Source organism: Leptonychotes weddellii, chromosome 3, assembly GCF_054177405.1.
Source record: "Leptonychotes weddellii isolate Sample4059 chromosome 3, ASM5417740v2, whole genome shotgun sequence".
NCBI lineage: Eukaryota > Metazoa > Chordata > Mammalia > Carnivora > Phocidae > Leptonychotes > Leptonychotes weddellii.
In genome coordinates, this window is record NC_138371.1 from 22,576,845 (window position 1) to 22,595,037 (window position 18,193).

The 18,193-nt window shown below is 35.5% G+C and overlaps 1 protein-coding gene across 2 annotated transcripts in view; it reads left to right on the forward strand.

The window, feature by feature from the left end:
- The window catches only part of ERBB4 (erb-b2 receptor tyrosine kinase 4), a 1,058,588-nt gene that overhangs the window by 766,258 nt on the left and 274,137 nt on the right, over positions 1–18,193 (forward strand). For both annotated transcript variants that reach the window (XM_081813693.1, XM_081813692.1), the window contains exons 6-10: positions 2,198–2,316; positions 5,034–5,175; positions 9,242–9,355; positions 11,111–11,237; positions 17,789–17,862. In XM_081813693.1, the coding sequence (XP_081669819.1) occupies positions 2,198–2,316; positions 5,034–5,175; positions 9,242–9,355; positions 11,111–11,237; positions 17,789–17,862 (576 nt within the window). The remainder of the gene's footprint in view (positions 1–2,197; positions 2,317–5,033; positions 5,176–9,241; positions 9,356–11,110; positions 11,238–17,788; positions 17,863–18,193) is intronic.

Below are 18,193 nucleotides of genomic sequence, written 5' to 3' on the forward strand. Positions count from 1 at the left end.
AAAAAAAAAAAAGATACAATGTATTATGATAAGTGAAATAGTAATATGCAACAGTTACTGACCACTATTAACAGGGGCCATGTTAAGCACTTTATACCTATACCTCTGTTTATCTTCAGTCCCATTAGATAGGTACTAATACCAAATCCATCTTAAAGCTGGTAAAGTGAAATACAGAGATATTCAATAACTTGCCCATATCACAAGAATAGAGTTTGGGTTTGAGCCTAGACCTTCAGACCACGTGGAATCTGCATTAACTTTCTCCCTTGTTCAGAAGAAACAGTGATAAACTAACTCATCCTAGAGCTATATCTGGAGTTTTCAGAAAGAAAGTGACATCTGAACTGGATCTTATAGATGAGTATTTGCTAGGCAAAGAAGACAGGAAGGGTTTTTAGCATGGAGGAAAGCATTATAAAAAGGCAATGAGAATCAAAATTGGAAATGATACAAGAAATCAGGAATCACAAGTGGTGATTGTGTGTTGTTGGATGTGAGAAGCACAATGAGAAATGCTAGTAAAGATAGAGATGGTTTAATTGATGAAGGACTTTTATCCCTTGCTCAGGGTTTACTCCTTTAGTACAGGGATGACAAGTTTTATTTGCAAAACAGCACTGATTTATAGGCGGTGGCTTGTATTTTCAAGTCATTGCTTTTAGAGCAGCATGGAAGATTAATTGGGATCTGAGAAATTAGAAGGTTATGTCATCATTTAGACATTACTTTCCCAAACAAAGTTGGAGTAGAGGGGTGGGACGGTAATGAGGAATATTACTTGGCAATTTTATTTGATAATTTTATTAGGTATGAGAAGCGAGGGTGAGGGGAAAGGAGAAAGAGAAAACACGTCCCCAATCTTTAGCTAAGCTACTGAGTGGATGGTGCTACCAATAACCAAGAGAAGGGAACAAAGAAGAGAGATATGCCTGATTGGTAGAGATGGGAAAGTGAGTTACGTTCCTTATTATACATCTTGGGATATCTAAGTGGGGTCTTCTGTAGGCAGCTGGTAATACATGCCTCTGCTCAATACAAAATTCAGATTTGGATCTGATGTCATCTACCTATAGGTAGTATGCAAAGGGGATGGATGATTTCATCTAGGCACGAGCCCATAACCCAAAGAAATTGACAAGACCAACTCTGGGGAATGCTGTCGTTTGAAGGACAGATGCTGCTATAGTAGCCATGAAGGAAGATTTGAAGAACGAGTCCAAAAGATGGAAGGAGATCAGACTGAAGTGGAAATACAGAAGCCAAGATGTGATGTGCTATACATCTTCTGTAACATTCATTTCTCTAAATGCTTTAAAAATATCTCTTTGGAATAAGTGGAATAAGTGTCCCTCAAAGGTGTAATTTTGATGCCCAGCCTCTAGCACCGACTTTTACTAAAGCATACCCTAATATAGTGCTGTCAGCTTGGATCAAAGGACATTATAAGAAAAGACCAATGGAAATTTGTGTTGCATCTACTATGAATGTGTCTCTCTCTGCCACGTCCCATCCTCCCTCCCTCCCTCCCTCCCTCCCTCACTCCCTCCCTTCCTCCCTCGCTTCCTTCTTTCCTTCTTTTGAGGATGTTCCTCTCTTCCTTACACAGGAAACTTGGTAAAAATCTCACTTAAATCTCAAGAAAAGAAACAGTTATGCTACTCCTGACCAGTTATCTATACATGTATCTGTATCTCTATCTATATTTATCTATCTGCTTGATATGAATCATGTAAGATATAATGTGAATCATGTAAAAGTTTGTTTCCCTTTTTGCATTGACTCTAAAAGGCTTAGATTATTTCCGGGGATATCTTCTGTCATAAAACCTTGCTGTGCACCTTGTGGATAGACTTTACTGCCGACTCCATCTTTTGCAACCTGCCAAAATGCCTCATTCAATTATTTCAAATTTGATTCTTTCCTGCTAAGTTGTGTGATTGTTTTGTAAAACATTGTAAGTGTTTGCTGGAACAAGAAAGAAAATAAAAACAAGTGTATGTATTAATTTTGAAGGTTTTTGTACAGTGATTTTGACCTGTTGCAGACTTCATTTGGTAAACGTTAGCTGAACTGAATCCACGGTGGGTTGAGTATTGTTATCTGAGAGCTCAGCTTTTTTCAGCTACTCCAAAGCACCTTAGAAGTTTCTCTTGGTGACTGACTTTGATCAGGGTTCCATCTCTGTCTTCCACAGTGACAAGGACAGTGTGTGCAGAACAGTGTGATGGCAGGTGCTATGGGCCCTATGTCAGTGACTGTTGTCATAGAGAATGTGCTGGGGGCTGCTCAGGACCGAAGGACACAGACTGCTTTGTAAGTCTTGGAGCTTCCTTTCTACTTTTCCCATCTCCCTCCTTCCTGGCTGGACTCAGGCACATTGACTCTTTAACATTAAAATAAGATCAAGTTTAACCATTTTAGGATTAAGAAAGATGCTCTGCCTTCCTATAATTCATTCCCTCACTGGGTGGCTATTGGTTGACTAGGATTGTTCTGTTTTAGTATATGAATTATGTCTTTCTGATATCATTTACAATACAGATGAGATGTATTAGAGAATGTGAAGAGGAACATATTGAGATATCTTTTTAAAAGCTAATAGCATCCTTCCAAAATTTACATTGATTACCTGTTTATGTTGCATAATTGAGTTTTCTGAGTGGGGGCTCTTGAATTTCATTTCTTGGATTTAAATTTTAAGGTTATAGCCATAGATTTCAAGATTATTCATAAATTTAACTATTTCCCAGTTTATTTTGTTTATAAGTTAATATTATTCATAATTTATAAGATTTACCAATGTATGCTTAAAGCAATTTATATGCTAATCTGTGTGATTTTTATTTTAGAAAAGGACACTTTTCTTTTCTTAAAATTAACATTTATAGCTCGTTGGGAACATGTTTTAATTACATTTTAATATCCCCAATACAGTTCTTTCTGTTCTTTTGAATACAACCAGTTCTGTGAGCTATAGTTAACACAATTTCATATACAGACATTATTTTCATTTTAAGCTAAAAATCATAAAATAAGAAATTGTTTTTGCTGTTAAAAATGAACACAGAAATTCATTTTCTTTTTTCCCATTTTCAGATATCCAGAGAATACACATATATATTTAGAACTGAATATTTTTTCAAATTGACACTTAACTCTGAAAATAAGCAAAACATAAATTAAAACTCTTATGACATAGATAATTTCTTAGTTTTCTTAACGTCACAAGAAACTTAATTTGTTGACCCTAATCCTACAGTGAAACAAAAGTATACATTGCAGAAGTGAGTAGTGAAGAAGAAAAGAAACATGTTAAAAATTTAAGGCAGATGATTTAGCAGGCCTTGAAGTGAGACCTTTTCCCTTGCCTATCACCAGGCATGAGGTAAAGCTTGATGTAGAGGATGCTGAGCAGGTGTTAACAATTCCAAAACAGTAACAACAAGAAACACCAACAATAGCCATAACTTTTACTTAGAAGTTCTTCATTGCATTTGTTTTCATGGTTCCATTATCATAATGAACAGAGTGCTGGGTGAGTCTCGAAATCCTCATTTCATTATTTTATGGGATGGTCCAATGACTCCACTTTGGCATTTGGTACAGAATGTTCAAGAATGCCAGACCGAGGCCTTGGTGTAAGTAACGTTGTTTTGCATGCTGTCTGGAAGGTAAATTTGTTTGATTCCTTTAGTTTATGTCCCTTTGTTGCCAAGCAATCTGTGCACAACCCTGCATAAAGTATGTTCGTAAAGCAATTATGAGGACACATGAAGTTTTATAGCCATAAATTAAAACGTACTGAGTTTTGTAGATCGCTTTTTAATAGATTCTTCCTGGAAAATGTCATCTTAGTGAATAATGTATCATGAGTGAGTCTCGTTCTGATTATGCATCCAGTAGACCATCATCAGGGAATTGTCATGTTGGTGATAAAGTGCTTGCTAAAACAACAATTGATGAAGAAAATGTTTTGAGGAAACAGAATGAATTAGTTCTTATTAATAACCATACATACAATTTATGATGAAATATAAAATATAGCTTGAGTGCGTATTAGCTTACTTTCCAAGGCCTCAATTATTCCTATGAAGGTTTAAGTTGTTTAATTAAGAGAATTAGTTCATCCACTCTTTTGAAAGTCATGCTTTATGTACTTAGACATACATTCTATTTTTATACCAAATACCTCTCAGGTGGTAAAATTGTTTTTAATTCTTCTCAAATGCATTTGAACAAATTAACAAATTGAGGTCTCAATACAAATATATAAGTCAGCAGAAACAAATTGTTTTGTTTGAACTTGATGGCTTTCACTGAATGGTGTGGCATTATGAAAAAGACCATATAGAAAATGGCAGCATATGATTTAATTCTGAGCTAAGTATAGACTGCTTCTCTTCATTTTGGCATTACATACTCCATATTTATACTTGACTAGTCACCTGCCAGAGCCTTTTATTCAAGTCCAGTTTAAATAGCTATCACAATGTTTTCTCGCTGTACAACGGCGATGAATGTGCTTACCATGTCACCTACGGCACTGAACTTTTCCAAACACCAGCTTTAAGAAAAGTCTAGACTGTAGACTTGGGCAGTTAGTTGTTAGTACCAGTCTCTAAGACTCAACATAAATCCTTTGAACACTGTGAGTTGAAATAATTTTTCACTATTAGCTAATTTTAATAATTTAGATCAATTATTAGTTTGGAGATTACTGGATAGAGAATAGGTAACTTGAATATCAATATCTTTGTATAGATTGTATATTCATTGACATTGGAAAACAGCTTTGTAAAATTTTCGACGTTCAAAACAAATTTGAACTTAAAAATAAGTACTTACTATAAAGCTGTCAAGCTTTATACTTTTTATGAAATATAAGAATAGAACATACACATATGTTTTATATAAATATACATATAATAAGTAAAGAACACATCCTTCTCACAAAGGTATTAGAGCAGGGTTCCTTTAACGAGTATTATGAAGGCTATTCTTAAATGAAATTAATATTTGCTATGTTGTAGGCCTGCATGAATTTCAATGACAGCGGAGCATGTGTTACTCAGTGTCCCCAGACTTTTGTCTACAATCCGACCACCTTTCAACTGGAGCATAACTTCAATGCAAAGTATACATATGGAGCATTTTGTGTCAAGAAATGCCCACGTAAGTAACAAGATAAGAATAACCAAATTAATTAGATCATCATTTAAAAACACACCCACAAAATCATATACATTTATTGTAATTTAAAATTTGCAACAATATTGTGAATTACTTGGATATAGGTACTGTTGCTAACCGTTTCACTAATAAGGAAGTTGCAATTCAAAAAATTAAAGGGATTGGTCCAAAGTCTCAGCAAAGGAGTGGCATGTTTGAGGTTAGAGTGTACTGTCATTCTAAACTTACTGTTTTCGCTATTCGTCAGTGTTTTTGTACATGCTGCTGTTTCTCAGAAAAGTGATTAGTTAAGTAGGAGCAAGCTTTGCACTGAATGAGGTCTGCTTCTAATCACAATGAATTTTTACCTAATATCTTTTCTGATTACTTATTTATAATAGAATGTATAGAACTATAGTTTTAATATCAAATCTAATCTTAAACAATAACAATAGATGTGAAGGGCATGTTTAGAGGTCTTTACAAAATTGACAACTCATCCTGAGGATTCAAAGTAACCAGTTTAGGGCGCCTGGGTGGCTCAGTTGGTTAAGCGGCTGCCTTCGGCTCAGGTCATGATCCTGGAGTCCCGGGATCGAGTCCCGCATCGAGTCCCGCATCGGGCTCCATGCTCGGCGGGGAGTCTGCTTCTCCCTCTGACCCTCCTCCCTCTCATGCTCTCTGTCTCTCATTCTCTCTCTCTCAAATAAATAAATAAAATCTTTAAAAAAAAAAACAAAGTAACCAGTTTAGCTTTCATCAATAATTCAGTAAATATATGTCTTCATATTTGCTCCAGTCAGTTTCTTTGCTTGAAATAAGTGATGGGACATTATTTCTTCATTGTTTTATCTACTGGAAAAACTGGAAAAAAAAAATCACTACATTTGTCCATATATTCATTTAAAAGAAGAAGGTTTTACAAGCTACAGCATACCACTATTATGGTTTTCTTCATTTTGTGCCTGTGATTGAGTAAGAAGAATAAAGGACATGGGATTAGAGTGGCTGTGGGTTCTGGCTTTGCCCACATATTACTCATGTGATTTTAAATGAACTATTTAGTTTTCTGTATTCTCCTCTTTAAGATGTGGCTGGTAATAATCATAGCTCTCTTCTCTCCCAGAGTTATTATAATGATCAAAAGGATGGGGAGTAAGAATCAGAGGGATAGCATATAAAAACAAGTCTTTGGAAACAATGACAACTTATTGTTAATTTAATATTCATTATTATTAAATATTTTTATATTAGTTAAAAGAATAATTATGCATACAAGCTTTCAACACCTAACTTGTGGCAAGTGGCTAAACACTGAAAACTATTTTGTGAAATTACACACCCAGTTTCCTTAGATATGGTAACTCCTAAATTTCCTTTCTTAGAATAGTTTAGGTCAACAAATTACAGGCTAATTTAAAACACTTCGGTATTTATCTATGTAAATTTCAAATATTTGAAGGGCCCTGCTCATAAGGCATGGTTTGTTAAACTGCAACTATCTTGGAAAAACAAAGACATTTAGCTCCTAAATACTGCTCTACAATCCTTAATCTTGAATTCTAAAATTCGAAAACTTCAGACAAATATTTTTTGAAACTCATTTGGCTGCAAAATGTGAATCTAACTGATACGAGGGTCTTTATAATTTGCATTTACTCCATTTGGCATATATTGCTGCGAAAATGCAGACGTGTTTAAATATGGGGTATTCTTGTGAAGACCTTGCTGAAGGGATGGTTACATAGTATACAGTACATTCACTTGTTGCAGGTTGAGTTCCCCTCAGGCAGAGATTAGGTTGTTAAGGAGGAGTATTCTCAGAATGAAGACAGGAAGGAGGAAGAACAGGAAGGGAACAGGCTGTGATGCAGTCTCCGCAATGTACCTTTTTTGTGGTGGACGCCCCCTGGTGGATAGCTGGGAATATAATGATCACACTGTGCCCACTCCGAAGAATCCATACACATCCCTCTACCCCGGACTCCCTTCAATCCCAGATTTTCCAATATTTCTTCCAAATATTGGAAGAATGGGCAATATAATGGGCAAAATAATGGGCAAGCCACTGCTCATGAATCTACATTTATTCTAAGCGCAGGTCACTTTCATACAAAGTAAACGATCATTTGAACTACCCAGAACCATGCCCACTGGTAGGAATTTTTTCCTCGTTACCATCTTTCTAGTCCCCTCCTCAGTGAGGCTGCAGGGCAGCTGCCATTCATTTTGAGCTGCTTGCGCCCACATACCAAACTTAGTTTTTGTCCTCCCTCTGTTAGCTTGTCACAAGTGCCCTCTCTTGGTCCCCATGCAGCCACAGGTATGAGCCGAGTGAGAGGTACCAGCACAAGGAGGCTGGGCTATCTGCTTACGCAGTTTACTTGTGCCTCTGCCCAGACTCATATCCAATCTTAAATGCATTGCTTCCATCTTAACAGTGGATTCCTGTTGGACCTGCCCAACATTATGACATCATGGTTCAAATAAAACCTGATGTATGCTGGGCAGTTCTGACTATAAGATCAATTAGTGACCCATGGTTAGGTGCTCTCTCTCTATCAGGACCCAGAAACATCTAAGGAGCTGTTTATAAAAAGGTGTATAATTCTATGCTGCAGATGGCATGGATTAGCTCTAGAATCCTAGAGGTCTCTGATATGATTTTCCAGCTGGGACTTGCCATAACTCCATATGGCATATTTCCTACCACAGACACTCCTAAGATCATATAGCCTCTTGGGTTTGTTTGTTTAAGAGAGAGAAAGAGAGTGTGAGCGCAGAGGAGCAGAGAGGGAGGGAGAGTGAAGGGAAAAAATCTCAAACAGACTCCACTCTGAGCATGGGAGCCTGACTCAGGGCTGGATCCCAGGACCCCAAGATCATGACCTGAGGCAAAACCAAGAGTTGGAAGCTTAACCAACTGAGCCACCCAGGCGCCCCACCTCTTGGATTTTGTGACCCAAGTAGCAGAAATACTTACATCCCAGACTTACATCTCTGTACCATATGCCTTTCCTGATCTGAGACCCCTTCAAGGCCAGAAGCCTTCCATACCACTGAATATTAGGCCAGAAGCAGTATGCCCTGACAGGGAAGATACTGCCTTTAAAATATAAAGTGGCCTTGCGGTGCCTGGGTGGCTCAGTCATTGGGTGTCTGCCTTCGGCTCAGGTCATAATCCTGGTGTCCTGGGATCGAGGCCCATGTCAGGCTCCCTGCTCAGTGGGGAGCCTGCTTCTCCTTTTCCAACTCCTCTGTGCTTGTGTTCCCTCTCTTACTATCTCTCTCTGTTGAATAAGTAAATTAAAAAAAAAAAAAATCTTAATAATATATATATATATATATAAAGTGGCCTAGCAGGCATTGTGTTTTCCCTTTACTGTGAGAGGCTCTAGACACAATTATCTGGGTTCTTTTTTGGGGGGCAGGCAATGTCCTGGCATATTTCAGATCACTGGAGCCATAAGTATTTCACCAACGTATCAGGTAATCAGACATTCCTGATTTATGTAGTATACCTTTCCTAAAGTGCTGCCTTTCAAATTCCATTTTGTTTCTTCGTATAAAACTATGGAACAGTTTCTATGGCTTTCCACTGAAAGATAGAACACATTTTAAACATTTCCTCCTGGATATGAAGTGCCTCTCTGGATCCAAGGCAATTCAACGTCAGCTTCATTTGTGCTTCGTGTAACTTGAAGTATTTTTAGACTTCAGACTTGCATCATGACATGAAATGAAGTGGAACTATTGAAAAACACAAACTAAATGTCATATAGTTTCCTAAGTCTATAAAAGAAATTCACTCTATCTTGGGGGCAATTCAGGTTGCGGAGCTATAGTCAAGCAGGGACTAACTGTTGTTAACACACGCTGCCCTTGGATTAGATGTGGATGTTCGTAGATTCTATTTCAGGTTGAGATATTTAAACAGAGTTGTTTTAGGGAAAGAGACAGACATGTATACTATCAATGATGCTAATCATTGTCAAGCCCTAAAGTACTTTGTTTTAAACTTGTTTGCTGACCATCAACATTGCTAATTTCACCTTTTTTTTCAAATCAGATAACTTTGTGGTGGATTCCAGTTCTTGTGTGCGTGCCTGCCCTAGTTCCAAGATGGAAGTAGAAGAAAATGGGATTAAAATGTGTAAACCTTGCACGGATATTTGCCCAAAAGGTGAGTGATAGTTGAAATTATTTTGGCTAGAACAGGGACCTACTCCAAGGTTTTTCCATTTACTTTTTAATGGACTGGCAGAGTTCATCTCTCTGAACACACACATACTTTTCCATAACTTTGAATAGTTCCCCAAAGTATCAACTGTCTTAGCAGTGTGTATTATTGATTTTGAATGATGTATACTAAATGATCCAGGTTAAACTGGGAGTTAACTTTGATAGAAATTCAGAAAAAAGTTACATTTTATTCTATATGCAGCAAATCTTAGAAGGTATGCATATAACAAGGGATTGCATGATTATTTTAGCATTAAGAACCCATATTAATTGCTTGCCACCCTATACTAAATGATCTGCTATGCATATGAAGGTGCAAAGAGACAAATATGATATTTACCCTCCAGGTCTTCGAAACTATTTTGAAAGATTAGATATATAAAATGACAAGGAAATTTACTGTCAGTATTAAATAAATTTTGCAGATAATTCCTATTTTAGAATTTTAGTAGAGAAAGAAATCCCTTCTAGCTGTGGTGCTCAAATTCCTCACCCAAATGAAACTTAAATTAAGCAGGATGAAAGTACAATCCAAAGATATTAAGCCTTCCAAAGTATCAAAGGTTGCCTTTAAAAAGGGCAAACTTCAGACTTATTTTTAGACTACATTCTCTTTCTCTTTCCTCTTTCTCTCTCTCCCCTCCACCTCCACACATTTTATTTGCCTTGTTTTATTTTTGAGTAGAGCCTTCAAAAAGTACAGGTAATACTCAATTTAAGAATTTAAGTATGAGGGCTCCTGGGTGGCTCAGTTGGTTAAGCGTCTGCCTTAGACTCAGGTCATGATCTCAGGAGTCCTGGGATCAAGCCCTACATTGGACTCTGTGCTCAGAAGGGAGTCTGCTTCTCCCTCTTCCTCTCCCTCTGACCCCCCCCCCCCAGGCTCATACTGCCTAACCCACCCACCCCACCCCCTGCCCTGCTCAAATAAATAAATAAAATCTTTAAAAAAAAAAAAGTATTTATACTTAAATGGCTCTTGATTCTGGTTACAACTCACATCATTAGTACTTTGTTTAATATATATTCTTAATTAGAACAATGTTTTTGTTTTTTTTTAAAGATTTTATTTATTTATTTGAGAGAGAGAATGAGATAGAGAGCATGAGAGGGGGGAGGGTCAGAGAGAGAGGCAGACTCCCTGCTGAGCAGGGAGTCCGACATGGGTCTCGATCCCGGGACTCCAGGATCATGACCTGAGCCGAAGACAGTCGCTTAACCAACTGAGCCACCCAGGCGCCCAGAACAATGTTTTTAAAACCATAGTTTGTAGACCATCATTAGGCTATGAAATGATTTTACTCAAGTGACCGGGATTTAAGTCTTGAAAATGATATTTTAGGGTGGATGAGAAAATAGTTGATTTTATGTGGCAAAGGCAAGTACTGATTGTTGTAAGTTTTGTTTTAGTTACGTATGTGTTGTGTGGGTATCCTGGGACTTGGTATAAGATATGATTTTTATGCGTCATGGTCACTAGGCGATCATGCAGGGAAAATATTTTAAAGCAGGCCCAGCAGTTAATGTTGCACGAATAAAGTATTATTTTATTTGTTAGAAAACTGTTTATTTCTTATGATGAACTCTTTTCATTTTTATAGTGAAAAAATACTATTATTTTATAATAAAAATGCAATAATTTATTGACCGGAAAAGAAGTTTCTCAACACCCTGACTTGGAGTCTTATTTCTACAGCTTGTGACGGTATTGGCACAGGATCACTGATGTCAGCTCAGACCGTGGATTCCAGTAACATTGACAAATTCATAAACTGCACCAAAATCAATGGGAATTTGATCTTCCTTGTCACCGGTATTCATGGGTCAGTATGAAATTTTTGTAGAAAATTATTTTACGAAGTATAGACAAAGCTTAAGAGATTCTTTAGCTGTGTCTGTCTGATTCCTTTTGACCTAGATGAGTTCTGCCCTTCGTTAATGCTCTTCTCCAACAAAATCAAATGGCAGATTTTACCAGCAATGATAATAAAAACCACAGTTTTGAGATACATAGACTATGGGTTTAGTAACTACTTAGATGTGACAATATAAATTCATATATAAACTAAAATGTATTTGTGGGATATCCTCAAATCCACAGATTTCAGAAAGCTTGACATATTTTTAGATATGTTTAGGGAAACCGTGTCAATGTGAAGTGAGGAATTTGATTCAAATTCCTAACTGATTAGTTCAGGAAAACAAATTAATATTCCTTTTAAAATGTATCTCGTAGAGAACAAATCAGTAAGTTGAAATTCTCTTGAGCTTTCAGAAATTTTCTTTGGCCTGATGTATCTATCTTTTCCTCTTTTAGTTAGGTTAGGAAATTAGTACTAATATAGGAGATCTAATAAATGAATTTCATTTTAGCAATAAAAATTGTAACATTTTCTGGGTTCCTTCATTACAGAACCACCTGCTGGTTTTAACTGGGAAAACAGCCAAGTTTGTATTCTTTCAATTGTAATAAAAATGTCTATATTTTTACTTTATATTTTATCTGTTTATCTATATTACTCTTAATCCCTAAATATTAGTGCTACAGGCTACAGATAAAGAATATTACTCACATATTTCAATTCAAAATCCTAACTCGAAACATCTATCACATCATTTCTAGAAGCAAAATAATTTAACACATTATGAATAAATATGTCCAAATAGGAACAGCAAGAGAAATAGAACAAAGTGTTTCTTTCCATGCAAATAAATTACGGTAGGTCTTATTGCATAAAGCATTTCTTTACTTTAAAATGTAGCTTTTAATAGGGGTTCATGCCAGATACTATAATGGTGTGTACACACTTTCTGCCCCAGATCTGTTTTATTCCGCCCAAGCAGTGCTTAAAAAATAAATATATGGTCAAGATTTCTAACTTCTCTTTAAAAATATATAGATTTGGTTACCCTTAGCACATACTCCTACATGGCAACAATCTTTTAGAGCCAGGAACTTCTAGCCATTTTGAGATAGGACAACCAAATTTACCAGAGTCACTACTAACCCTCTAAATTTATTTACATTGCTGTTCTCACCTCCTTGGCCCCAAATGGTAGGAGACCTGGGTCAACATTAGGTGCATCTATATAATCGAATGCATATATGACATTTACTAAAACAATATATCCACACTGTAACTATTTTCAAAACCAAATACCACCATGAATGAAAGATCATATCATGTTAACAGCATCTTCTGAGAAATAGGAAGACATACCCACTTAATTCACATTGCCTGCTTCCACATGGGTATAATAAATGAATTGGCCTCAAGTCCATCAGTGTGGGGAAAGATTTGAAAACATAGTCTCATAAATTGCATTAGAGAAGTTGTTTTCATTCTAATCAGACCCAATATCCATCTTTTATAAATTGTGTATTCATACTTCCTTTTGAATTATGAAATAAAAATCATAGGTAATATAGCCTACCTATATACATAATTTTATAATGTGATTCTAATTCTCTACTTATAACTTAAAGAAAAAATACAAGAAAATTAATGGATAATAAAATATGTATTGATAGGAAAATGCTCAGCTTCTACTTACTTATAATGAAAGTTTGGATTTGTGAGACGTAAGATTAGAAGTTATTCTGTGCAAGAAGTATGGGGAAATAAAGAGTAGAGGAATGGCTGACCACTGGAATAGGAAATAAGTAACAGACATATTGTTATATGACAAGAGGAAGACAGAAATAAATCATTCAAATAGAGGCACCTGACTGCAGAATTACACACAGTCATGGTATGATCAACTATGAAGTTTGTGCACATGGGTCCTTAATTGGATGGGACATTTAAGGTTGTTCAAGACATGAGGCAAACCTTTGCTGGGAAAGACATTTAATTTTCTTGGCTTGGGGTTATTACTAAAAGCGTATAATGTCCCCCAGTCTCTGTTACAACAGACATGCCTCTGCAAATATCCCAGCTTCCCCTTAGTGGGGTAATACTGCCCCCATTGAGAACCACTGCAAGAATTCTGTGATAGTAGAAGGATTATGAACCAACAAAAGCAACCCACTGATGGTTAATCTTGTAGGTAAACCATGGGTGGGGAAGTTTGACAAAGACGATCAAGAGTGCAGTTCAGAATTCTTATTTTAGTCTTGGTTCCTTATGGAGCATATTTATCAAAAGTCAGGATTTATACTAATTGTAAAATGGTTTTACATATTCTGAATCACCTAATGTCCAGAATAGAGGAAATATCAATAAATAAATGCAAAAAAGGGAAGCAGATATGTCAAGATATAATAATACATTGCACAATAGATACCATATATTCACAAATTTATGAGAAGAATCATTACAAAGTATTAGATTAATCCAGACTTTCAAGGAAAACAACCTTGCCAATTCATCCAGGTGGCAGTGAATTATAGAAAATTGACTCAGATGATTAGAAACAGAAAGGTAAACAAAGCCTCTCTTAAACATGAGCTCAGAAAGTAAGAGTTAAAGTTCCTACTTCAGTAATTTGATCCAGACTATACTAGAGTTTGATTTGAGGCTCTGACATAGACAATTTCTATTACATGTCAAATGCTCAGTTTCTTCCAGTGTAAAGTTGAGAATTGGGTTTATAATAAATATCAACCTTCTGTGATTATTATAGGGATTAAAAACAAAAATTATTTTTAAGTGCTCAGCCAAGTACCTGGCATATTGTAAAACATTAATAAATGGTACAAAAAAAAAAAGAGGCAGGGGGAAAAAAGGAGGGAGAGAAAAAAGGGAGAGAGCGAATAAAAAAAAGCAAAGAAGGAGGAGGCAGTGCTAAAGAAAAATCTCAATGACTATATCTAGTTATAGCACAACATGCAGTCTAACAGGTATTATTTTGTAGACTACTGAAAACCAAATAAAGGCAAAGTTATTTTTATGGCAATATTTCCTTTATGATAACTCATACTCCTTCCTTAGTCCAGAAGATTATTATTTCTTCTTAATCATAGCACCTAACTTGGAATATTTTAATACTAACATTATAATTAATGTTATTGTGTCTCAACCATAATATATAAGGCATTTTCCAGGACAAATATATATGTTATGTATGGTATTTCTCATTCCCAATTTTATGCCAGTATAAAATATATATTCTGAAGCCTTTCTCTTGATCTTAGGAAAGTTTTGATAAAAAGTTAATTCAGTAAGTCTAAGACATCTTATAAATGCATAGGCATTATGTGTTTTCATGTATACAATTCATACATGTATGGAGAGAGATTTTAAATGTGAGTAGCATGAAGTATTATAAGCAAAAAACTTCTAGTAAATTAAAGACATGTTTTACTTCACTTAATTCCTATTACCCTCGATCTTCTACTATTTTTTAATAGGATGTATGGTTTGAGTAAAATAGCTAAGGTATTTCTTTAAGCTAATAGGTAAAATTCATAATTAGATGAGATTATACTTTTCAAAAACAAGTTTCTGCAAAAAATAAACTTACTGTAAATTTGTCAATTACAATTTTAGTATATAAAAGAACTCAACAAAATTAATTGCCATGTTGAGTTTATAACACAATGGTGTCATTGCCAGAAGGCACTCTTAGTTCTTTATTTAGAATGGGAACCACAGGGCGCCTGGGTGGCTCAGATGGTTAAGCGTCTGCCTTCGGCTCAGGTCATGATCCCGGGGTCCTGGGATCGAGTCCCACATCGGGCTCCCGGCTCAGCGGGGAGTCTGCTTCTCCCTCTGGCCCTCTCCCCTCTCATGCTGTTTCTCTCTCACTCGCTCTCTAAAAAATAAATAAAATCTTTAAAAAAAAAAAAAAAAGAATGGGAACCACAGGCAAACCTGTGTTCAGGGTTATTCATAGGAATGTTCACCTTTCATCTCTTCTCATGTTTGATGATGGTCATGTGCGTGTACTTAGAGTAACAAAATGCTCACCCAATAAGCATGTTCATGCTGTGTCGCAGTGAGACACAGACAAGAAAGTGCTTAGATAAGAGTGTGATGATGATATACAATGGAAAAGAGATAATGGATTTGGTGAAAAATAAAGCGATTTCAACGGAATTATAAAAAGTTTCTCTCTATCCTGAGCTTTATTTTGGATCACCAAACACAATGACAGGGTGGACATAAAGTTCTTTCACATGGCTCTGTATTTAGCTAGGGAAGTTCTCAATTTTAAAGTACTATGGATTTCAAGTGGCTATAGGATGCAACTCCCTGCAGGTACTTTGAAGTTGGTAAGTAGGATTCTGTCAACTTATTTTATGAGAGTCCTGAATCTCTAAAATTAAGTATATAAAATTTCTGTGGTCCATTGGGCTTCATATGAACAGGCCAGAATTCATTTCATTCCTGGCAACTTGGAAGTGTTCTCAGTAAAGGTTTAGACTGACCCTATTATTGTGTGCTTGCCCTGAATTGTGAGTGTTTCTCAATAAAGCCAAGATATTTGATTATATGACCAGAGCTGTTCTATACACTGCTTTTCATCAAACAACAAATGTTGAAAGTTCATTCTACTACTGCAGAGCTGATATTTTCTCTGCATACAAAAGTCTTTGCACATTAAAAAATGATAACAACAAGATTTTTCCCGCATGGTGAACTTAATTTCTTGGCTTCATGTTCATCAAAAGCATAGTATTTCATTCAATGTATCAGTTATAAATAGAGCAAATTTGCCAGAACATTTAATTTGGACTTTAAGCTTTTGAGAGACATTCATATCACTTTGAGGAAAATCTTAATTATGTGTGAATTATGGGGAAACTCATTTATAGTGTTTCTCCAAGCCTTCTAAAACACTCCCTGTTAAACTAGTGGTACATTGTATCGATTATACTTCATAGACTGAAACAGTATTTAATCAAGCAGAGTTTTTGTTGTTGTTTTGTTTTCTTTTTTGTTTTTTGTATTTTTTAAGATACAGGATGGTTCACTGTATAGAAGCATATGCAGATAAACCAAGTTGAGAGAGCCAGTAAAATGGAGTTCCAAAGATTAAGGTTGTTGGAACTAATAGTGTTTTCAAGGTTCTAAAGCAAGGATGAATTAATGCCAATGGGTTCAGACTCAAATTCCTAGAAGATAGGCCTTATGCCTTTCTGTTTGTCAGGGGGCTGTGGAACACCTTGATTGATAGCCCTATTAAGGCCACATCTAATGAATCACTGTATCCTATTGTTTACTCCCCAAGTGAAAAAGAAGGTTCTCAAAGATGTAAAACAACAGATGTCCACAGCAATAATACAGTTCAGGTGATTGCTACGGACGGATACGTGCTTCTAAAAAAACCCCAAGTTCATTGTTCTTAGGTTTGCTCTCTCTTGGAGAAGTGGTCAATGAATAGTATTCAATTTTTCTCTATAGGGTATATATTGGTATGAGGTCTCTATTTGCCCAGGATAGCACAGGTCATCTTTCAAAGTAATAAAACTTAAAAGAAAAGAAAGGTATTCCTTAAAATAGCTGAAAATATTGCTTGGATTATGGAGAAATGTTTGGTATTATTTGCAAGTATGCAGTTGTTTGGTATGGTCAGTATATTATACATGAAAGGTATCTTCCTAAGAAGAAAACTTCTGAAACAATCCAATAAATATTTAATTTTAAAAGGTACTTTACGTTCATTTTTGAGAAGATAGGGCATCTATATATCAATAACATTAATTACAAAAATATATTTATGCATTAGGAGATGACATTTTTTTAAATCTCCAAAAATTACACCTTTTGGATATTAAGTTTGTTATAAATTTTGTTTCAGATGTTAGTATGATTCATAAAGATGGAAGAATATTTCCTGTGCTATAAAAGCAAATATAAATAAACCAGATAGGAACAAGATTGCTCTAAATAATCCTTATGAAGAGTAACTTTCATACAATGTTATGAGAATTTACTAATAAATGTAAGGATATAGCAAAAAAGAAAAAATGATTTCATGTGCTTGTTTTTATCCACCTTATGAAATTGTAGGTGTTATTAGCACTTCAGGATGCTTTGAGGAGCCCCAAAGGCAATTGTTCTCACCATAATTATTTGCAGTGTATACTTTTCCCAATTAAGAAAAAAATTTTAAGGCAAAATAAAATAAAATTATTTGTAAATAGACTTGTCATGTTTGTAGGTTTCTTTAGGATAGTCAAACTGGACCATTCCTCTAGAATTCGAATAGCCTTCAAAGAAGAAGTCATATTTGATATCATCATAAATGTCCTCAAAGCACCTTTTAATTCTCCTTCACATGTAGCATAACAAACTTTGGACAAGGCATTGCTAATCTTTCCATTGCTACTTAAAATTCAATTTGAATGAACTAACTATAGTAACATTTCTTATGTTTTCACTTTATCTGATTTAAAACTTGGCTGCATCTCTTCTTGATTCTCTAGGGACCCTTACAATGCAATTGAAGCCATAGACCCAGAGAAACTGAATGTCTTCCGGACAGTTAGAGAGATAACAGGTAATTTTTTTTTTTAAGTGCGTTTTTTGTCCTATGAACTATGTGAATTTTAGTGTTTTCCTGAAAATATTACATAATATTGAAATCAGCAACTTATTTTCAAAGCAAATTCTAGTTTTAAAAATGCATGTCATTTTAAATGATGGGTGTCTTTATTCCTTAGCATTTGTGCACATTTTGAAAGCCCATGGAATTTATAAAATAAAATATCGTTAACATTTTTATGTTTTTGTTTTTGTGTCAACTGATCTTTTGATCCATGTTTTTCTATGTACTTTTTCACAAGAAGTACTGTTGAGCACGGATAACATGTGACACTCATTTGGCACAT